Here is a 23727-nt window from a genome sequence, read left to right as displayed (position 1 = left end):
GGGAGATATGTCCAAATCTGTATCGTAGTTGGGGACATGGCTAAAGCATAATGATATGCAGTCTGCTGCAACACAGAACTATGCTTTAACTGTGTTGGTTGACAACAGTACTGTAAGCACGACCTCCCTACTTCAATGAATTTTAAAAAAAGTGTGACTTGTGCCACATACTACTTTGTGGCGTTGAACTTGCTAAGATTAGTGCTAACCTGACAGTCAGAAACCCATAGGGACACTGGCTCTCTTAGTTGGTTCTGAGGACCATTTTATCCCTCACATAATCTTGTTTGGCTGTCAAATTTTTCTGTCCTGTGCATAAGCAGAAAGGACCGTGGATGAAACAGAATTTTTGATGTGCAGGTGCATCTGAAATGGATATTATCTTCTTATTTTTGGGAAGTTTTTCCCCGTAGTTAAAGGGGTTGTTCTCCTTTAGCTTACATCAGTTTTCCTCCTTATAACTCCACTGACTTCAATGGACTTAATCTTGTTCTTCACTGATGTTGGATCAAAACCAGGATTGATATATTTAAATCTCAGCTTCCCCATCCCAAGTGTATGCCTTTGTTCTGCATTATGTCCAGCAAAATATTTTGCATGGAGTGTTATGTGCAAATTCTCATGTGTTGCCTGAAAGACAAGCTCCCATGTGTCATGTCTTGTTCATCCCGTTAAACTAGTAGCTTCCTTGCCATGTGTGTAATTACTGAGTTGTGTTATGGAGCCAGCCTGAGTGCCTTTCCTCTCTGACTCATGTTCTCTGCTTTGATGAGGTCATTTCAGCCAGTGTAGAAGTGTCAGAATCTAGCTATATGTGTGTGTAAACAAAGGGCTGTTGTGCTTATGTATTTATCAATTTTTTTCTTTCCTTTCCTTTCCTCTCCTGGCATTGGAGACATAAAATTCTCTCTTCTTTAGCAAGCTGAAGTCACCAGATTCTCTGCTTTCCCTCTCCCTGCTACTTTGTGGCAAGATTTTAACATTGAAATTACTATAATTATGGCTCATTCAATTAAGTGAGTCTTTAGTGCTGCTGTAGCAAAAAAAAAAGAAAGAAAAGAAAGGAAAAAAAAAAGCCAAAACCTTGAAAGGGGGAAAAAGTAGATTTAATCAGTCTTATATTCTTCCTGTCGGTTCGTGACTTCCCCCTGTTTTTGCTAACTTGATTACCAAGCAGAATTGGATTTTTTTCCCTCTATTGGATCTATATATTGAAAATGTGCTTCAGTATAGCGTAACAATATAAAAAGACTCTAAGTAGAGGGACCATCAAATCAGTGATTTACTCAGAGGGTAGGGACATGAGCATAGCATGTAGGTAGGTCACCTGAATTTTGAGTGTGGGGATGGAAATATAGCTCTTGGCATCACTCCAAAATGCTACTCCATAATTTTGTGACAAATCTATGTCCATGATACCTTTATTGTTGTCTGTGTGTGGCAAACTTGAGATCATCCTGTCTTCACAGGAGCAGGAAGGGAGAACTCAAAGCCTCCTTCCAAGATGCATGCCTCCAGCACTTGATCTAAATGAGAATCTGTGTTAGCACTGCAGGGTCTGTCACATATTTAAGGACTTCTGAATCTGTTCAGTGGTTCACATGCATTACAAATTTTTTATTAGTTTATGCAGTGCTTCCTGAGTATCCCAAAAATGCAATTATTACTCCACTCATCAGTTAAAATCCAGCTACTTCTTGGTTGTATAATGGCAGCCCCACTGCACAACAACTTAGGGCAGAAAGTGAAGGAGTCGTATATCCAATTTAAACTGCACAGTATACCAGAGTTATAATTTGCTTAAGTGCTGATTGGTTCCTTTACTCAGTTCCAGTTAGGATACCTTTTTAACACTTAGAAGCCAGAAATTTGGTACAAAACTTAATTGAAAACACAAATATAAATCAAGGTGATGGTCTCGTATGAAACAGTGAATTATTTATGGAGAATTGTAGCTTGGAACCCATCTGTTTTAAGACCTTTGTACATAGTGCATCATTCTGTGATATTTCATGAAATGATATTTAGGGTAAAAGATTGGTTGCTCAGGGAGTTGGCAGTTGGGTAATAGAGCCTTTCAACTCTTCCATTTGACAGCAGCCAGGGTTAGCAATGCCTTAAAAAAAATAAAGCCCGTAGATTCCCTAGCCAGTTCTCAGCAGGACAGATGTCACTGATTCGCTCCCTTGCTAGTACTCTTGGCAGAAATGCCAAGGATTGAAAGAGCCATGGAGACTTATCTCCGTCCCCAGAGTTGAGCAGCGGTGATTGGCTTTGAGCAGCTTCCATTGCTCATACTCCTGGTGAACAGGGCTTCAGATTCAAGGGGTGTCAACCTGGTCCCTTGTTCTCTGCTCTGTGTCCCTATCTGGTTCCCTCATTATGTACCTTTTGACCTTTATCTCCATTCCTGTTTTTTTTTACTTGTCCCCTGTATTCAGTCAATTTCTAGGTCCCATGGTACTTCCCTCGTCTAGAGGATGGGTCTTTTGTTCTTGGTGGGTTCTGTCCACTGTTCCTGAGGATTCAAATAGGCTGGTCTGATGTTCTCTTCTCAGCATCCCTCTAGATCCCTCGTTTTGACCCTGTGACCTGCCTTTCATACTTTGTACCCTGTAATCAAGTAAGTGCTGGGCTCTGCAGCATGTCCCTCATCTGAGGGGGTGGGCCTCTTAATTAATCATGTTTGTTTATGGTAGTGTCTAAGGAGCAACCAAGAATGGAACCCTGTTGTGCTAGGCACTGCACAAACATAGAATACTCTTTGCAGGTACTGGGACAAATGAGTCTAGACCTGCCCAAAATTAAAAGCCCCTCCCCCCATCTAAGGGGGAGGAATCACTAGGCCGAGGCCACAGGTGAGTGCATGGGACTGCGAAGGAGACAACAGGAATGGAAGTGAGGTCAAATGTTAAAAATCAGGGAACCAGAGGGGGACAGCAAACAGAGAAGCCCAAACAGTGCCTGCTGCTCCTCAAAGGTGTCTAAGGAGGTAGTATACAGTCCCCAGGGGAACTGCACCCAGAGTCAATACAGAGTAGCAGACAGTTCCTGACCTGAAGAGCTTACAATCTAAATAGATCAGATAGGCGGGGAAGGGATGTCAGCAAACAGCATGTTCCACTATTTTTGTTAGGTGAGTTTAATTTTGGGGAGGTCATCTAAATGAAAAGTGAAGGGAGAAGGGACTGAGGGGAACAGGGCAGGTGTGGAGTGAAGCTGAGACAAAGAGAGTGGGCAGGGAAGGAGAGGGTTGGAGCCAACAGTTGACTCTGGCCACCATCCTGGGATTTAAATAGTCTGGTAACTTTCACCAGCATTAAATCCACACTACTGGGATTTAGAATGCTATGCAACTTGACAACTAATAACAATAATATTAAATAAAATAAAAAAACCATTATAAATTGCTCTGATACAAATTACTGGGAAGCCTCTGTGGTTCCTGCAGAACATTATTCAGTGTAAACAGCTTGAGGAAAATATGCCAAAAGCTTTCGGAGAACAGTCTGAAATCCTTACTTTGGAAGGATTGTTGTATATCACACTTGGAGTAATTCCAGATACCTCCGAGGAAGCTGGGTTCTTGTAGGGATCTGATCTGTATGGGTCATTGGTCCGCTCCCTAATGTTAATTCTAGTAAAAGTCTGATTGGGCTTGTCTACATAGTGGTGATAGAATGTCTGATGGTGCAAAGTCCTGAGGTAGGTGTTCCTAAATAGTTATCTGGGAAGTCCTGCAGTAGGGATATAAATCGCCAAGAGCAAAATATATCACAATGGTTTATGTCAGTGGTCCCGAGTGCTTGGCTCCAGCCGTTCTATTGTCTTCAGACTTGGCTACAGATCTTTTACAAAGGTCTAGCTCCGATATTTATGTTGGTACATCCTATCCTGCCAGAGCATCAGGAGAGTTTTAAAAACAGGTGTGTAGAAAGTGCCAGGAAAGGCAAGCAGCAACGGCAGCTAGGAAGAGAATCCTAATAACTAATACATGGTGTCTGTTTCCTCATCCCACAGCCTTGGAGAGCAATATTACAAAGATGCAATGGAGCAGTGCCACAACTACAACGCCAGGCTGTGCGCTGAGAGGAGCGTCCGGCTGCCTTTCCTAGACTCACAGACCGGAGTGGCACAGAGCAACTGCTACATATGGATGGAGAAGCGTCACAGAGGCCCAGGTAGGGCCTTTTCTGCTGTTATGGTACAATAGCGTATCCCCAAAGCCAGCACCAGACTTCCCCTCTGCCTCAGCTTACCCACTCTTGTGTAAACTAGCAGGCCAGCTCACCAGCCAATGTGTCAGTGAAGCTCTCCCCAAAGTCTCAGTATTTAACTTCCTTTTCCCAGGGATGCATTAATTTTTCAAACAGATTTCAACATCAGTCAAGGCAGGCCTGGCCCCTCCTAGGGCATCTGCTGCTGCCTGCACAGCAGGTATCTCTAGCCAAGTCTTTCCTCTACCTTGTGTGGCAAACATGCCTTCCAGGTCCTTTCCCTGACCCGTGGTCTCTTTCAGTTCTCCTCATTAAGAGAACTGCTTGTTTCTTTTTTCAGAGTGGTAGCCATGTTAGTTTGCATCAGCAAAAACAATGAGGAGTCCTTGTGACACCTTAGAGACTAACAAGTTTATTTGGGCATAAGCTTTCATGGGCTAAAACACACTTTATCAGATGCATGGAGTGGAAAATACAGTAGAGAGGTATAAATACACAGCCCATGAAAAAAATGGGAGTTGCCTTACCAAGTTGGGGGTCAGTGCTAACGAGCCAATTCAATTAAGGTGGAAGTGGAGTATTCTCAACAGTTGAGAAGAAGGGGTGAATATCAAGGGAGGAAAAATCACTTTTATAGTGCTAATGAGGCCAGTGTAATCAAGGTGGCCCATTTCAAACAGTTGACAAGAAGGTTGGAGTATCAGCAGAGGGAAATTAGTTTTTGTTGTCACCCATCCAATCCCAGTCTTTATTCAGGCCTAATTTGATGGTGTCCAGTTTGCAAATTAATTCCAGGTCTGCAGTTCCTCTTTGGAGTCTGTTTTTGAAGTTTTTTGTTGTTGAAGAATTGCCACTTTTAAGTCTGTTGTTGAGTGTCCAGGGAGGCTGAAGTGTTCTCCTACTGGTTTTTGAATGTTATAATTCTTGATGTCTGATTTGTGTCCATTTATTCTTTTGTGTAGAGACTGTCCGGTTTGGCCAATGTGCATGGCAGAGGGGCATTGCTGGCACATGATGGCATATATTACATTGGTAGATGTGCAGGTGAACGAGCCCGATGGTGTGGCTGATGGTGGTTAGGGCCTAAGATGGTGTCCTATCTGAAAAGTCACAGGTGGAGGCTAAGACGAAATCCCTTAAAGGGCCAATTCACCCTGTGGTACATGGGCATAACGCTTGCTGTACTTTATAAGTGTTCAGGTGAGGAAGGAGTGGGGAGGCTCTTTGGTTTTGGTTAATGATGGAGAAGCTGTTTGCCTCAAAGTAACAGGAGTACATTTCTTTTACAGTTCTCTTATCTTTCCTCAGCTGCTTTTGCACCTATCTTCCATCATGCACAGTGCTGAAGACCTACCTGTTTATTGTCTTGCATGAATAAGTTCAGCGACCTTTTGTATTCAATGGAGTGTAGTGGTTAGAGCCAGGAAACTGGTAGTCAGGACTCCTGGATTCTAGTCACAACTCTGGAAGCCAGTTGGGTCTAGTTACTATAGCAAGGTGAGTGGGAATTAGGACATCTGGGTTCCCTTCCTGTCTCTGAGTAGAGAGTGTGACTTAATAAACCATGGCAACTGAAAACTGGGGCTGCTGGTTTCTGTGCCTGACTCTGGTACTAACCTGCTATGAACTTGAGAAAATATTCAGGTTCTCGGTGTCCTGGGATCAGAACTGTAACTTGTGATCTCATCAATACATGTGGGATCAGTGTGACCTAGTGGCTAGAACATTGGATTGGAACTCGGGAGACGTGGGTTCTGTTCCTGGCTCAGCCGCTGGCTTGTTGGGTGATCTTGGGTTCCCATCTCTAAAATGGGTATAGTGATACTGACCTCCTTTGTAAATTGTGGTGTTATTTTATACAGCTCTTTGACAATACAAACTTTGTTTAAGTCATGAGGAATATTATGTTGGAACATTTAGTCTTAGAACCTAACTCTGTATTAGGAAACGCAGAGAAAGCCCTGACATCCCCTAACCTGCAAAAAGAAATGTGTGTGATGGCGTTTATATGATGCTACTACCTGTGGACCACAATCAAGAATCAGAGCCGCACTGTGCTAGTACCTGTGTGGACAAGCTGCAAAGATAGCTCCTGCTCCAGAGAGCATGCAGTCTTGGTATCACAGGACAAAACCGACAAAATGGGGTGAAAAAATAATACTTCGATTGGAAGCTTTTTGTGGCAGGAACCAGTGTTTTGTTCTACCCTGTACAGCACCTAGCACCATGGGGTCCTGGTCCATGACTGGGGCTCCTAGATGCTACTGCAATTCCAGTAATAATGTGAACTGGACAGTCTCTACGTAGAAGAATAAATGGACACAAATCAGATGTCAAGAATTATAACATTCAAAAACCAGTCGGAGAACACTTCAATCTCTTTGGTCACTCGCTTACAGACCTTACATCCGATGAAGTGAGCTGTAGCTCACGAAAGCTCATGCTCAAATAAATTGGTTAGTCTCTAAGGTGCCACAAGTACTCCTTTTCTTTTTGCGAATACAGACTAACACGGCTGTTACTCTGAGACCTAAAAGTGGCAATTCTTCAACAAAAAAACTTCAAAAACAGACTCCAACAAGAGACTGCTGAATTGGAATTAATTTGCAAACTGGATACAATTAACTTAGGCTTTAATAAAGATTGGGAGCGGATGGATCATTACACAAAGTAAAACTATTTCCCCATGTTTCTTCCCCTCCTCTCCCCCCCCCCCCCGCCCCCCACTGTTCCTCACACGTTCTTGTCAACTGCTGGAAATGGCCCACCTTGATTATCACTACAGAAGGCCTCTCCTGCTGGTAATAGCTCACCTTACCTGATCACTCTTGTTACAATGTGTATGGTAACACCCATTGTTTCATGTTCTCTGTGTATATAAATCTTCCCACTGTATTTTCCATTGAATGCATCCGATGAAGTGACCTGTAGCTCTCAGCTTATGCTCAAATAAATTTGTTAGTCTCTAAGGTGCCACAAGTACTCCTTTTCTTTTTGCGGATACAGACTAACACAGCTGCTACTCTGAAATCTGTGTGGTAGGAACTCTCTTGCTATATGATTGTGCCAAACACAGTGGGGCCTTGATCTTGGTTGGGGCCTCTTGGTGCTACTGTAATACTAATAATAACTTAGGGTCTTATCCTGAGGGGTGCTGGGGTTAGCCACAGTCACCATTGATTTCCAAAGGCAGTGCCTGTACTCATCGCTTTGTGGCATCAATTTGTCAGAGAATATCAGATTTCAGGCTTTCTTTTGTGTTTTAAAGGTTTAGCCTCTGGTCAGCTCTACTCCTACCCAGCTCGCCGTTGGCGGAAAAAACGCCGTGCTCACCCGCCGGAGGATCCAAGGCTTTCCTTCCCTTCCATCAAACCAGGTGACCCTTCCCTTCCCTCTGATCTCTGTTCGCAATGCAGTTATTAGGCTCTTCTCGTGAGCTATTTCACCTCAGGTTATTGCCTGTGATATTAGGGGAGTGGTCTCGATGACCCAGGAGGTCCCTTCCAGTTCTGAATTTATATATTCTTCTCTCGGGTTGACGATGCAGCCTCACCCATGTCACGTCCATACTGTGCATAGAGCATGGTCAGAAATAACCTCTTGACATTACTGAGCTCCATAAATGCCACAGTTACACCAGCTAGGGTAGAAATCCTCCATTGTTGGCATTGTATGGGTTGTGGCATTCATGGCTGAGCTCAGCGTAGCGAGAACTTGAGCAGTCAACTGCTAGCTCTACTCGTCTGAGCTGCTCCTGTGGGCTGCTGATTTGGGACCATTGCAGGAGCAGGGAGGGAATGTATGTTTGAAGAAGCTGCCTGTTGCTTTACCCCACATGGACACCTTTTCAGTGGGGAATTGGAGTAGATCAGTGTTCTGCAGCTTTCCCCAGTTTTTTACCCCGTGGGTCTCTAGACCAGTGTGGGAAGCACCAAGGTAGGATAAACATAGGAGAGATCCACTGTCCTTTGGGATCTAAGCCAACTACTAAGCATCTGGTCTTGGGGAAAATACCCCTCCCTCATAAATGTTGTTGCATAATTGTGTATTTTGGAAGGAGTACATCTTCCTTAAAAGGAGTACTTGTGGCACCTTCGAGACTAACAAATTTATTTGAGCATCCGATGAAGTGAGCGATAGCTCACGAAAGCTTATGCTCAAATAAATTTGTTAGTCTCTAAGGTGCCACGAGTACTCCTTTTCTTTTTGTGGATACAGACTACATGGCTGCTACTCTGAAACCTGTACATCTTCCTTAGGAACACCTGTTGATGGCCAGTATTGGAGAGATGATACTAGTCTAGATGGGCTCATTGGTCTTATCTAGCATTGTGGGATAGGGGGTGGGGTACCAGGCTAGATGGGTCCATTGGTTTGATTCAGCATTACAGGGAGTGGAAGGGTAGCAGGCTAGACTGACCCATTGTTCTGATCCAGTGCAGTTGGATGGTGGAGATCCTAGAGTAAGTGGTTCTGGGCATGGCAGGTAGATCGTGGCACTGGACTAGAAGAACTGTAATGATATTTTCAGAGTGCCAGTGCAGTTCAGGGTCCCATCTGTGCTACAGAATCAAGTATATTGCAGAACTCATTTGCAACATTCCTGATACCTGACATTGTAACTCTGTCCCACAGTGTAGACAGGTCCTAATTACATCTCCAAATTGTGCTAATGCCTTGGATGTGTTTTCTCCCTTGCACACAATTAGTTGATTTGGTGGTATAATTGTGACCTAGTAGCATGGAGAACCTACTTCTGTTTTTTTTTAGCTTTTGGCTATAATTTTCTTTCCCCTTTCTACAGATACTGATCAGACCTTAAAGAAAGAGGGGCTGATCTCCCAGGATGGCAGCAGTCTGGAGGCTCTCCTGAGGACTGACCCCCTGGAGAAACGCAGCCTGCCAGACCCGCGCAATGATGACGACAGCCTCAGCGAGTTCCCTGTCACCAACAGCCGTGCGCGGAAGGTACGGCAGAGAGAGGGCATTCTCCCCTATGTTGCAAGAGGGAGCTTCATGGTAAAACACAAATGTCTCACTGTTAAAGACAAACACAGCACACTTTTTTTCTTTCTCTTTCTTCTGTCTTGTTAGGCCCCTCTCTGACTGCTGTTTTGTGGTTAGGGTGTATGTCTGTCTGTCTTTCAGCGGGGGATGAAGACCTGGATCTATGGAGGGACCACTGAGCACTCAAAATTTTGAACCCCTGGTGGGAGCCTGCCATTGGGTGTGGGGAGCAGGAGGTAGCAGTGGCAGAGCAGGAAGCCAGGAGTGCAGTGAACTATTGGATTTGATTTCTGGTGGTAGAAAAAGAAAAACTCTTTCATTTTATCCAGGCCCCATTTTGGCTTAATAGAGAGGATGCATGTGTAGCGCACTGGACGGGGACTTGGGAGACCTGGGTTCTGTTCCTTGGTCTGCCACTGACTCTGCTCTATTAGAGCTAGCTACTAGTATTACTATGAATTTATTGGTTTCAGAGTAACAGCCGTGTTAGTCTGTATTCGCAAAAAGAAAAGGAGGACTTGTGGCACCTTAGAGACTAACCAGTTTATTAGAGCATAAGCTTTCGTGAGCTACAGCTCACTTCCTCAGATGCATATCGTGGAAACTGCAGCAGGCTTTATATATACACAGAGAATATGAAACAATACCTATTCCCACCCCACTGTCCTGCTGGTAATAGCTTATCTAAAGTGATTTCCAGCACAAATCCAGGTTTTCTCACCCTCCACCCCCCCCCACAAATTCACTCTCCTGCTGGTGATAGCCCATCCAAAGTGACAACTCTTTACACAATGTGCATGACAATCAAGCTGGGCTATTTCCTGCATAAATCCAGGTTCTCACATCCCCCCCACCCCCATACACACACAAACTCACTCTCCTGCTGGTAATAGCTCATCCAAACTGACCACTCTTCAAGTTAAAATCCAAGTTAAACCAGAACATCTGGGGGGGGGGGGGGGTAGGAAAAAACAAGAGGAAACAGGCTACCTTGCATAATGACTTAGCCACTCCAAGTCTCTATTTAAGCCTAAATTAATAGTATCCAATTTGCAAATGAATTCCAATTCAGCAGTTTCTCGCTCGAGTCTGGATTTGAAGTTTTTTTGTTTTAAGATAGCGACCTTCATGTCTGTGATCGCGTGACCAGAGAGATTGAAGTGTTCTCCGACTGGTTTATGAATGTTATAATTCTTGACATCTGATTTGTGTCCATTTATTCTTTTACGTAGAGACTGTCCAGTTTGACCAATGTACATGGCAGAGGGGCATTGCTGGCACATGATGGCATATATCACATTGGTGGATGTGCAGGTGAACGAGCCTCTGATAGTGTGGCTGATGTTATTAGGCCCTGTGATGGTGTCCCCTGAATAGATATGTGGGCACAGTTGGCAACGGGCTTTGTTGCAAGGATAAGTTCCTGGGTTAGTGGTTCTGTTGTGTGGTATGTGGTTGTTGGTGAGTATTTGCTTCAGGTTGCGGGGCTGTCTGTAGGCAAGGACTGGCCTGTCTCCCAAGATTTGTGAGAGTGTTGGGTCATCCTTTAGGATAGGTTGTAGATCCTTAATAATGCGTTGGAGGGGTTTTAGTTGGGGGCTGAAGGTGACGGCTAGTGGCGTTCTGTTATTTTCTTTGTTAGGCCTGCCCTGTAGTAGGTAACTTCTGGGAACTCTTCTGGCTCTATCAATCTGTTTCTTTACTTCTGCAGGTGGGTATTGTAGTTGTAAGAAAGCTTGACAGAGATCTTGTAGGTGTTTGTCTCTGTCTGAGGGGTTGGAGCAAATGCGGTTGTATCGCAGAGCTTGGCTGTAGACGATGGATCGTGTGGTGTGGTCAGGGTGAAAGCTGGAGGCATGCAGGTAGGAATAGCGGTCAGTAGGTTTCCGGTATAGGGTGGTGTTTGTGACCATTGTTTATTAGCACTGTAGTGTCCAGGAAGTGGATCTCTTGTGTGGACTGGACCAGGCTGAGGTTGGTGGTGGGATGGAAATTGTTGAAATCATGGTGGAATTCCTCAAGGGCTTCTTTTCCATGGGTCCAGATGATGAAGATGTCATCAATATAGCGCAAGTAGAGTAGGGGCTTTAGGGGACGAGAGCTGAGGAAGCGTTGTTCTAAATCAGCCATAAAAATGTTGGCATACTGTGGGGCCATGCGGGTACCCATAGCAGTGCCGCTGATCTGAAGGTATACATTGTCCCCAAATGTGAAGTAGTTATGGGTAAGGACAAAGTCACAAAGTTCAGCCACCAGGTTGTTTCCAATCAGGGCATTTGTGTAATCTGCAGCAAGAGTGGAGCTGTAATTTTAAGAGATCTGCAAAAGGAGAATAAGGACTGTGCTCATGTGGTTTGGTTTTTTGTTTTTCCCTGTGTTATGATGGAAAAGGAGCCCTGAAAGTGATTATTTTTTTACATTACAGATTTGGGTGTTTGTATGTATTTACAGGGCCTTCATTATCATAGTATTGGTTTGCCCCAAAGAGCTTCATACTTAGGTAAACAGCAGCTCTGCCCTTCCTTGTTGGATACAAATACTCCAGCTGACGGTTTAAATTCCCTCTAAGATGTGCGGCTGCGCAGCTGCCTATTAAGCCCTGTGCAGGGGCTCAGGGCTGTGGTGGGGAGAGGCGGCCCCAGCTGGGAGCTGCCGCAGCGGGGAGGGGGCTGGGGGAGTACTCTCTCCCCACCGTAGCCCCTGGGCAGCCTGCACCCAAAACCTCTCATCCTGGGCCCCACCCCAGAGTCTGCACCCAAACCCTCATCCCTGGCCCCACCACATGAATTTTTTTATGTGCACATGTATGAAGCTGATGTGTCACACATCACCTCCATATTGGTGCACCTAACAATTCATTCTGCACATGGATATAAAAAATTAGGAGACACTGCTAATAGGGCTGCTGTCTACTTCATGATGTTACCATTTTTTATCACTGATAAAGAGCATGTTAAAAAGTAATTAGGGCTTTTAGTGATGTGTTGCCCAGGATGAAGTAGTTGGAAACCACTTTCCATTCCACCCCTGTTTTCCCTTTTATTCCTTTTGGAGCCCAGGTTGGTGATTTTTGTTGTTTTGTGTTTGTTGTCTCAAGCAGAAGCCCTGTGACTGTGGTCGCTACTTTACTTCACACCTATGGGCACAAGTTCAATCTGCAACTGATTGCCGCAATCCTGACTAATGTGGCTGTGGTGCAACAGTAATTAATCCCACCTTTGTGGTAGCATGAGGATGTTCACTTGGTGCTTAAGTTGTTTCATCCTTGCAGCCTTATTTTATGGGGAGCCATGTGTACTTGGTTTTATATTTGTAGATACTTGTGCAGCCAGACTTGTTCGTTTCTTTTGAAGTGAGTTTTTTGGCTTGGAACTGGTGCACCTTGTGTGAATTCTTCAGCGGATAATACTTTGTCTTGATCCAAGTTTATGGAAGCCCTTTACGAGAACAAGCCCTCACTATACCCATATAAGTATAGGTAAGAGGTGGCTATGTTATAATAATAATATCTAGCTCTTGCAAAGCACCATGTTCACTCCTGGGCTCATGACAACTCACTGCTGTACCCTCAGTCGGGTGCAGAAGACAAAAGGGTTTTATTTAACAATCGCCCCCTTCAGGCAGGGCATTATTTGCACTAGTCTTACTCAGTACCCAGAGGCAAGACAGGTAGCAAATCAAAACTGTAGTTCTGTGTCAAGCCTACCTTTCTTCAGGGAGGTTCTGGCAGGCAGCCGTCTCTAGTCAGCTCCTCACCAGACTTCTCTTACAGAGTGAGAGCTTGGAGGTCTTTTTTCCATCCTATCCAACTCACAACAGAGCTGGGCTTTTCCCATTTTCCATTAACCCCTCCGTCTGAGCCTGACACCTGTTGCAGATATAGCAGAGGGGGCTGACTGAGCCTGTAGCAGCACATTAACCTTTTCCTGGCAATGTGGGATTTATGTGCCTCATTGCAAGCACCTGCCATCAGTAGATCACAAAATGGGGTACTTTCATCCACCCCTCACATGCAGCCATCTCTGTTATGGAATGCAGTGGCTGTTTACAAAAGTTTAGAGCAGGAGCAAAGAGCACTGTATCCAAATGGAACAGCAAGGGGATTAAGGGAGACAGAATGGAATTACCCTAGTTGGGATTTAGCCAGGATATAACCCTTATTGTTATAAAAGTTCCATGGGACCTGTAATGCCTCATAAGCAATGGGAATTTTATTTTCCTTGTCACCTGAAAAATGGTAGCTCTGTGCCTCCTTCTAGTATTCTGGAGGGCTTGGGATCAGTAGCTCTAATGTGGAGGAATGCCGTCTGCTGAGTTGCCCACACAGTTCCTTTCATACAGCACTGCCCTGGTATCTTACTGAGGCACTGGGGTCAGCACTGACTTGAAGGAGGGCCCTCTACTGAGTTGCCCTCACTACTCATTGTAGCACTTTGTGCTCACTGATGTGTCCCTCCCTGTTGTATCAAATATAGTGTTTCTCTGCTTTGGAGCTCTACTATTCAGATATTGCCCTTGCTGATGTGATCTGATGTGCGTTCCTTCACAGCGTAAGATGGCCAGCATACAAGAACCTTGGGGTTGGTCCTTCTGTTTGCCTCCGCAAAAAGGAAGTATTGGGTTCAAACCTTCCATTGTAGTCTGGGTTGATTGATTCCACAGCTGTGGCGTGATGGTGGGGTGTATGAGCTGGTGCCATGCTTTGAATTACATTACACCAAAGTTCCTTTCTTCCTAATCTCTGCATCATCCCTCACCTCTTCAGGAGATGAGGCTACTAAGCCCTATGTACTAGCCCATGCTCTCACTCACTGTATAACATGTTAAAAATAACAAAAGTAATACCTAGTTCTTCTGTAGCATGTTTCATCAGTAGTATTTTACGGAGGAAGCAAGTGCTATTATCCCCATTTTACAGGTAGGGAAACTGGGGCACAGAGTTGAGGGGACTTGCCCAAGATCACCCAGCAGGTCGGGGCAGAGCTGAGAATAGAACCCTAAGTCCTTGTCCAGTGCTCTATCCATTAGGTGGCTCTGACCAGAGTCCAGGGCTGCTTGTGAGCTGTAGCAGCATGTGTAAGGCTCCTCTGTTTAGCTTGTGCAATCACTGCAATGCTGTGTTTAATTCTGCTGTTGTGGAAAGTTAATATCCTGGGAATCCTAGAGTCTCCCTCTGTAAAACATCAAATATTATCTTTTGTTAAAGATTTCTCCCCTTCCCCACCCCAACTGAAAATTAACTTTGGATTCTAGGAACTTTTTTCCCATAAGGAGGGTAGAATTTGCTGTGAAATGTAAATGAGGCCCTCAAAGCCACAGGGGGCTCTGCTCTTCGTCATCTCCTATTGAACTGCTGAATCGATATTAAATGCATTGGCCAACCTCCAGGAACGCCTCACATACCAGGGCCCTACAAGCCTAGTAAGGATTGGAGCTGAATGGAGAAAATGTCTTCAGCGTGCATTTTGTTCTTATCCTTTACCCCATTGTCAGACTAATTTTTGTGGAAGGAGGGTTGGGGGTGGGAATTTTCCAGCTGAAAATTTTGCAGATTTACATGTGTAAAAACTGCTTTCACCTCTGCCTGGGTATTTTCTTTTGCATCATTGTCTTGGTCATTCCTTTGTCATCCAGTGAGAGAGGGGATGGTTTAGTGCATTGAATATCAGGTTGGCAATAACTTACTTGGTTCCGTAACGATGCAATGCATTGCCATAAATGTTCCAGTTTCATGGGTCTCGGTTACCAGGACAAATTGTAATGGTTACTACTAGTTATTATTTTGGTTGCTGTTGGCCAACTAAAAGCTTGGCCCCATTGCTATGCACTGAACAAACATACAGAAAGAGACAGTTCTTGCACTGAAGAGCTTAAACAGAGGCATCAAAAGGGGATGGGGCTTGGCCAAAGTCACACAGTAGGTCAGTGAAATAAGACCACAGATCTCCTGATTCCAGTGCTCTATCTGCTACGCTGCACTGCAGAGCAACTATGTTAAACAGCCTTAGAGGAAGACTTGCTTGAAGTACATGTTAAAATCCCAGGAGGGTTGGCTCTGTTCTTTGTCCTTCTCGGGCAGATAAATTGAGTTGTATACAGTTCATTGTGTGTAGGACCTTAAATTCCAAAATATTTTCTGGTCACAAAATATTCTGTGGCTCTTTCCATAAGAGTTGAGGTCTTTGGCCAAATTCCAGTTCTCCCTCCTGGATTCCCAAATGCACTTTCAGGCAGATGCATTCTTACTCTTGTCCTAAACTGTTGGGGTTGGTTAGTGTAAATAAGGAGTAACTCCAGATGAAATTGGTAGGCTGGTGTGAAACTGATGTCACAGTAAACCAAGGCAACTGCATTCCAGACTCCTTTGTGGTCTGGCTTAGGGCATCTCCATTCAGGTCTTGGAGCAGGAACCTGCATTCCTCTCCCTTCTTTCTGGAGATTTAAGCTACAATTTCCTCCTAAAACTCACTGTGATCACCATAGCAAGATGGAGTTTAGTTCAGCTCTTGCTGTCCTGCTCATTCCCAGGGACAATGACAGAGTTTAGTGACCAGCCATCCTTCATAAAGGAAGGTATTTATTCAGAACCAAAAACACTACAGAGAAAACATATCTTGAAAACCATAAATATCTTGCACCCATGCTGTTTTACCAGGTGGTGTTCATCTTCCACCTGAGACCCTGTAAGGTTTCAGGGTCCCTCAAACCTTTTGTCTGGGTTTGTTCCTCTTGGGTCCAGGAGCTGACATGAAACTATAATCAGAGTGACAACCCCCCCCCCCCCCAAAAAAAAAAAAAAAAAGCATGCTGTCCGTCCATTCTGTACATTTCTCAGTTCTCTGTCTGCTGGTTCTCAGGAACCTGTCAAAAACAGTCTCTGCAGTTTGCCCCCATGCTATGGGGATCTTTAGAGAGTTGCAGTAATTATCCCTTAATGTTGTTAGTTTCTGATAGTTCATTTATGCTAAGTGACTTCCCCTGAGTCACTGTACTGCTTGTCTTGTTTCAAGAGAAAAGTTTAACCCCTTCAAACTTAGTAGGCAATTATATAACGTGAGAAGGGAAATTGAGTCATACATTCTTTGATAAAAATAAATCAGAAGTTTCCCAGTTCTCCACAATCAGAATCTGCGTTCCATCGCAGAGACAGCTGCAACTTAGCGTTGTGTGAAGCAATCCCCCTCCATGCTCCATATAGGGACAAAAGGTGCTAAAGAAATGTATTATCACGGGAACTTCAGTGTAAACAATATTTTTCTTTCTAGGCTTTTATACAGCACTCTTTACGATGGTGTCTGTGTTATATATCCTTTGCATGGGACTGATTTTTTTTTTTTTTTTCTTGTATCACAGCAGCATCTGGAGGCCTCATCAGGGCCCTATTCTCCCAGGTGTTGTGCACATATTGTGTTAGTTAATGGGACAATCTCTATTTGAAAAGTTCTGTATAGACAAGACAGGCAAAGTGTTGGGTTGAAAGTGAGAAAGTATTATCCCCATTTTACTGGTAGGGAACTGAGGCACCAAAAGATTAAAGCTCCAATCTAACCAGTGCCTAACTTTAAAACCGTGAGTAGTCTCATTTAATTTGTCATGTAAATAGTGCCTAGGAGCCCGTTGTGCCTGGGCCCTGTACAAACATAGAGCAAAGAAATGTCCCCTGCCCCAATGAACTTAACGTCTGAGTGTAAGACCAGAGAACACGAGTGGACACAACAAACGGACTAGGGAGCACAAGCAAACAATGAGACCATGATGGGCAGTGGTCACAGTAATCCATAATTAGCCACCATTACTTATACTCTGTTTGTTACAATTAAGTACTTTGGGGATAGCAAAATCTGCTACACATTGTATCATCCCTACTTCCTCCATCCAAGCATGCATTAAAGGAGAAGGCAATCACTTTTGTGTCTCTTCCTCTAATGGTGAGAATAGAGAATCTGCTCCATAGTAATTAATTTTTCTCTCTTACTCCCCTAGTAGGGCATTTTTGTAGGGCCTTTTCCAGTAGCTCCCAGTTTGGGATGAGCAGTGTTCCTTGGCACTGCAGTTCTCTCATCAATGAGTCTGTTCTGCAATAAGCTTCTTGGCTATGATGTTTTATGTGCCCCTGGATTAAATTCCTGCACTTTTAAAAAAAATAAATCACTACTCGGTACTTAATGTGTGGCTAACTTTAAAAGTTTCATGCAGAATTGGGGACTGAGAGACTCATCCAAGGTCCATAATGGATCCAGGAGCTGAGGGCCAGGTCTTCTGAATCACAGCCTGGTTCTGTAACCACAAGACCAGCCTTCTCTTTGGTGTGATTGGGAGTAAAATGTACCTGAAAATTCCCACCCCCTCATATATGCCACTTACTCCTCCCTGTGTGTTTGTAGCTTCTGGTGGACATCCCTCAGCCAGGTTCTAACGTCACTGTCCATTCTCCATTTCTTTCTTTCCCAAACCATGCCAAGTTTTTTTTCCCCCCTACAATAAACCCTCTCCCCTCTACAGCGGATCCTTGAACCTGATGACTTCCTGGATGATCTGGATGATGAAGACTATGAAGAGGATACACCAAAGCGACGAGGCAAGGGCAAAGCCAAGGTAATGCCAGCTGGATGAGTTATGGTGTTGTGGGTCTCGATGGGCCCAGCCTAGTGACTGTGCTGAGTCTGCCCTATGAATTTCTCCTGAAGTCTGATATACCAATGCTCGCTGTAAAGGCCTGTCACCATTAATGTTTGTGATCATGTTGTAAACCATTTTCAATACTATGTATATCCACACCCAACACGGTTACAGAACACGTTGCCACAATGTTAAGAAATAGGGCTGGGATTTCCAAAGAAGCCTAGGGGAACTCAGCTGAATTTCAGTGGGATTTGGGTACCTGGCTCCCTGCTTTGAAAACCCTAGGCTGGTTGCCCAGCCCTTCCCAAACCTCCCACTGTCTCACTACGACTGGTGCTAGCAATGCCAAGAGCCTGGATTAGACAACATCATGTGCATTTTTGCCATCATGTCATCAGATAGGGTCTAGATCAGTGGTTCTCAAACTTTTGTACTGGTGACCCCTTTCACATAGCAAGCCTCTGAGTGCGACCCCCTTATAAATTAAAAACACTTTTTAATATATTTAACACCCTTATAAATGCTGGAGACAAAGCAGGGTTTGGGGTGGAGTCTGACAGCTTGTGACCCCCTGGGGGGTCCCGACCTCCAGTTTGAGAACCCCTGGTCTAGATGATGCAGCAGTTGAAATGTCCATTGGAGTTGCACTGATGAAGGTGGGACATACATACTACAGTCTCACAGTAGACCAGTCAGGAGAGCGCTGAAGCAATTGCTCAAATGCTGTTGCAATGTTGTCTGGAAAGAATTTTAATGAGAACTCACCTGTGGGTTAGATGTTCTGGGTGATTACTACTGCTGGTTCACTTCTTTTTCAGTTCCATAGACTTTATGGCTAGAAGCAACCATTAGATCATCTCGTCTGACCTCCTATATAGTACAGGCTATTTAATTTCAGCCAGCCAATCACTCCTGCAGTGGCCACATTGACTTCAGTTAAGCCAAAGCATTTTAGTCCTCAGGAAACTAAACTGTTGTGTGCTCCAGGAGAGAGGGAGGTGCCACCAATGCTTAATGGTAGGGAATTAATTAGGTGAGACATGTCCAGATGATCCTGGTAGATGATCCATACCTCATGCTGCAGAGGAAGATGAAAACCTCCTGAAGTCCCTTCCAGTCTGTCCTGGGGGAATATGCTTTCCCAACCCCAAATCTGGTGATCAGTTAGACCCTGAACATTTGGAAAAGACACATCAGCCAGGTGTGAAAGACACAGGATCCTCTGAACCATCTCAGAGTGCCAGTCCACCTCAATGGGTGTCCTCCAGTGGCTGATCTCGGAGAAAGATGGAAGAAAACCAAAATAGATAATAGAGTATCGGAGGGAAAAAAAATTCCTTCCTAACCCATGCAGGGCTGAAGCCCTGAAGCATGAGTTTAGAGAATAGTCATTATTATGCTATCACAGTCTCTGTCTCATGTTCAGAAAATGGGAAAATCTCTCAAGGGATAGTCAGACTCTGGTAGCTGGGCTGGATCAACTGGGTAAATAACCACGTCTTAGTTCACTTTAATGTGGTTCTTTGAATTTCCTGAGAAAATCTGATTGTTTTAATCTGTGACCCACTTTGTGTTGGTCTCCAAGGCCAGTTCTTGCCTGGCATGTGATCTACTTGAATGTATAGATAGTTGAGTAGTGAGTAGGAGGGAGGTGATTGATAGCTGGTGAACATGCATGGAGAGACTTAGGGTATGTCTATGCTACAATTAAACACCTGTGGCTGGCCCAAGTCAGCTGACTCAGACTTGTGGGGCTCAGGTGGTGGGGCTGTAAAATTCCAGTGTAGACATTAAAGCTTGGGCTGGAGCTCTGGCTCTGGGACATACTCTTAAGAGGGTAGGCATACTGAGTGTAGACATTCCCTAAAAGGTCTGTGTAGCTTATCAAAAAGGAGATTTGAAAAGTGAATTGATTTAGGGTGTATATGTCCTTTACAGGGAGAAAATCCCAGTTTACTAAAGGGGTCTTTAACCTATTGGAGAAAGGCAGAACAAGAACCAATGGCTAGATGTTAAAGCCAGACAAATTCATATTAGAAATAAGGCACACGTTTTTCACAGTGAGAGTGGTTAGCCGTTGAACAAACTCTCAGGGGAAGTGGGGAATTCTCCATCTCTTGGTGTCTGCAAATCCAGACTGGATACTTTTTTGGAAGAAGCTTTAGTGAAACCCATGAATTGAGCCCAGTAACTTGTGTAATTGGCCAGAATTCTCCAGTCTGAGTTACACAGGTCAAATTAGATGATCTAATGGTCCATTCTGGCCTTAAAATCTATAAATTATCTTAGGCACTAAGGGGCGCTATTTGATTGCTTATTTTGTTAGCTTAACTACAGGCATGCAGGAGCCCCTTTGACTAGTCCCTTATGGACTGTCAGCTAGTTTGGTGGCATAAGAATGACTAAATTCTAGAAGCAAATGTCTTGGCGATGGCACTTTACTGATATGTTTTCTGGTTCCCAGGGTAAAGGCGTCAGTGGTGCTCGGAAGAAGCTGGATGCAGCCATATTAGAAGATAGAGATAAACCTTATGCCTGCGACAGTGAGTATGAAAAACGCTTGTCTCCCTGTAGTCTGTACTCTGGGACCAACCTGTCTCCAATGTATTTGCTTTTGGAGTGAGCTTTTGAAGGGAGTAGTGTTCCAGGATCCATTGGGGGCAGGATGTGATTTTTGCAGGGGTGTGATAGTCATTCAAAATGAAGGTGGATCTGAGAATATTTAGAGGACTTGTAAGTTCCCCCTTCTTTGTTTTTACTGAAGCCATAGCCCTAATCCAGATCTGTCATTTCTGCTGGGTGCGGAGAATCCACAGTTTGTTTGTTTTTTTCCTGGAAGGACACATGCAATATCTGGCATTGGGGGTAGGTTCTCCTACTCCAGCAGAATGTTCACTAAGCAAGGAGGCCATTGCAGATGTCTGGACTGCATGAAACGGCTGGTCACTCCGCTTGCATTCTTGCAACATTTTAGCCTGCACCACAGGTGTGAGCGGCATTTCTGGCAGCAGTGTCAACATGTTACTTTTTTGTTTGGCTGCAAGGAGCTGTCAGAGCTCCATATTAGTGTCCAGCCAGGGTCTCTGAATCTAATGGTGAGAATTGCCTCTTGATTGTATGGGTATGGGTAGTGGGGAGAATGAACACGGAGGTCTCATTCCCACTAACCAGGGTTCCTGTCTTTGATTTCTAGGTTCAGTCTGTTTTATGGGCCTGGAAAAGCCCTACCCACCCTTCCCTATGCTATTCAATACATGACTCAGCTATCTGTTTGCTGCAGGGTTTGTGGAATCCAATTACTTTGTCCTCTCCCTCTTCTCAGACCTCATAGTTCAGCTGGAGGGCAGGGATCAATTCTGTCCTACTGGAGATATAGTCGCTGCTCTGCTGATTGTTGTCCTAAAGACCTTTTGGTCCATGCTCTGGCCACGAAACATGGTTTTCATGCCACATTTGTGGTGTGGGAGAGCTAATTTTAGCTCTAATGGGATTCAATTTCAGTAATTTTATTGGCAACAGAAAGGCATACTAGCCCTGCCGGGAATGAATACATCAAGCGCGTGTCTAGGGCAAGTAAATGGGATTTCTATGACGTCCCTGTTGTGTGTGACTCCGTTTCTGATTTGGTAGCAGCCACTACGTCCCCCAAGAACTCGTCCCATGCTGCCCCTTGCAGAGTTCTATGCTGTTATTTCCTTCCTAGCTGTCAGTGGGAATGTCACTGGAAAAGCTTAAGCAACCCAAGGGAGCGGCTATTCCTGCAGTTCTGAACTTTAAATTGGCAAAAGAATGTACAAAATCCTGAGTTTTTGCAGTTACTTCTCTCTCTCCTTCCTACTGTCCTGGTAGAATTGTCACCAGTTTTTTAAGAAAACTAAGCAGTATTTTTTCCTATTTTCTCCTTTTAAAATCACTCTGCTCTCTGTTGCTTGCCATGTGTGTGACCTATGGTGTGTTCACCTTTTTTCTCATTATTCTCTTTCTGTATTTCAGATAGTTACAAACAAAAGCATACCTTGAAACCTCCCGACCGAGGTAGTCCATTCTCTCTGTCTGCTTTTTTTATTTCCTCCTGACTTTGTTCTCCTGGAATGTTAGTTTTAAAACTCTTTGGAGTGGGGTCTCAATCCAGAGCACCAAGAAAAATCAAACCAAACCACCACCACAGTTGGCACAGATTGGCTCTCCTGTTGCCTTAGAGGCCATGGATTAATGGGCCATGGAGACTGAGCTTCCCCTTTCACTTTGGCCAGGGTTTTCAAACGTGACTGGTAATCTTGGGTTGCCCAACCTGAGCGTCCTTATTAAAGGGACCTGATTTTCAGAACATTACACTAAGGAGGACCTCCTGGTTCATTGAGTCCAGTCTCTGCTATCTCAGGCAGCTCTGTCATGTTAGCCTGATCATAAACTTATCAAGTTCCCTTGTCAGACTAGTTGTTTTTCAGAGGTTGGGCCCACGCACTTGCTTAAAATCAGGCCCCTCAAAGATGTCTCAAACAGGGTATTCAAAATTGCTAGTTGCTTTTGAAAATCTTCCTTCTTGCCCATAGTGCGGGGAGAAATTTGCCCAGCTGTTCCTGGTGCTGTGGATGCAAAGAGGCCTCACTGTCTTGGGATGTCAATCTGGCCCTTTTCGCCAGCAGTAAATTCATGTGATAAATCAAACCCACTCTGGAATGGCTGAGGCATGACTCTTTTCCTTCAAGGAATGCCAAAGTATATTGCTACTGGAATAGGCACTGTGCTTTTACTCTGTCAGAACCCGGCCATGTCAGACTCTGGATGAGGGTCAAAGGTTATCAACTGCCATTGAGATTTTGTCTCAAATATATGTACTTAAAAAAAGCATGATTTCTCTCCCTCTGTGATGGTGCTGGCTAGGCCTCCTCTGAAACATAAGGACCATCTTTATATTAGGGGTTCTGGGTTATCACAGGGGATGCCTTTGAGAAATGGAGATGTTATGGGTCCCTTAAAACTGCAAGATGTTTGAATGAATGACATCATGTGGGGTGTTGACCATTGTCCTCAAAATTCTGAAGGGGGTGGGACGGCTTGAACTGGTCCCTGTTGGCTGCTGTAGCAATGCCTCCTGGCCTGGCAAGGACACCAGTGACACATGCCCAGCTGGTAAATGATGGTGTAATAAGAGTCAAATTGGTTTTTCCTTATGCTGCCATTCCGCCTCTTAGCTTAGACTTATGGTGGCTTTTTTGACTCACTGGGCTCCTGTGCCTCCTAGCTAATATGCTACCCCATCTCGCTTAAGCTGCACCTGCATGGCTCTGCCAAATGCTTCCCTTTTCTTCCACAGCCGGGATTAGATATTAATGCAACACCAGGTCCAAAAGGCTCCTGGGCAAGCCAGTGCGTTGGCTGGGGCTCTGGAATTTGCAGTCTCTGTTAAATATTTGATGAGCAAAGTTATGGGTCTGCAATTTTCTGTAACAGTGCATACTTCATTGACCTCATTAAACTCCTCACATGGGGCCTGATCACCCATCATTTGTTACGTGGCATCTGTAGTGAAGAGAAATTCAGCGTATGGGCTCTCCTACCCTCCCCCAGCCACTCTGCTGCCTCTGTTCTCTGTGGTGCAACAGTATTGTCTGGTTACAGCCAGGGCCTGAGAGTCAGAACCCTCAGGGCTCTAGTCCTACCTCCAGGAGGGGTGAGTGGTGGTCTAATGGGTTGGAGTGGGGAGGGGAGGAGAGGAGGAGTCAGGCTTCCTAGCTCCAGGAGGGGAGTGGGATATAGTGGTTAGAACAAAGTGGGGGTGGAAGTAAGAACTCCTGAGTTCTGCTTCAGACTCTGACGTCGGAGACTCTGCATGATCTTTGCAAGGGTCTTAATTTCTGTTATCTATAAAGTGGTGGAT

At 44.6% G+C, this 23727-nt stretch overlaps 1 protein-coding gene across 4 annotated transcripts in view; it reads left to right on the top strand.

Moving 5' to 3' along the window:
* Nucleotides 1-23727, top strand: part of DPF2 (double PHD fingers 2) — a 42743-nt gene that overhangs the window by 5589 nt on the left and 13427 nt on the right. For 2 of the 4 annotated variants that reach the window (XM_084633711.1, XM_084633710.1), the window contains exons 2-6: nucleotides 4021-4181; nucleotides 7486-7593; nucleotides 9022-9185; nucleotides 17727-17819; nucleotides 20311-20389. In XM_084633711.1, coding sequence (XP_084489837.1) covers nucleotides 4021-4181; nucleotides 7486-7593; nucleotides 9022-9185; nucleotides 17727-17819; nucleotides 20311-20389 — 605 coding nt within the window. Of the gene's footprint in view, nucleotides 1-2441; nucleotides 2624-4020; nucleotides 4182-7485; nucleotides 7594-9021; nucleotides 9186-17726; nucleotides 17820-20310; nucleotides 20390-21839; nucleotides 21882-23727 lie in introns of all 4 variants that reach the window. The other 2 variants (XM_084633713.1, XM_084633712.1) reach the window with 2 other exon arrangements.

This window comes from Lepidochelys olivacea (genome assembly GCF_965140295.1).
Source record: "Lepidochelys olivacea isolate rLepOli2 genome assembly, chromosome: 7".
NCBI classification, from domain to species: domain Eukaryota; kingdom Metazoa; phylum Chordata; order Testudines; family Cheloniidae; genus Lepidochelys; species Lepidochelys olivacea.
This window is presented reverse-complemented; position numbering and strand designations above follow the sequence as displayed.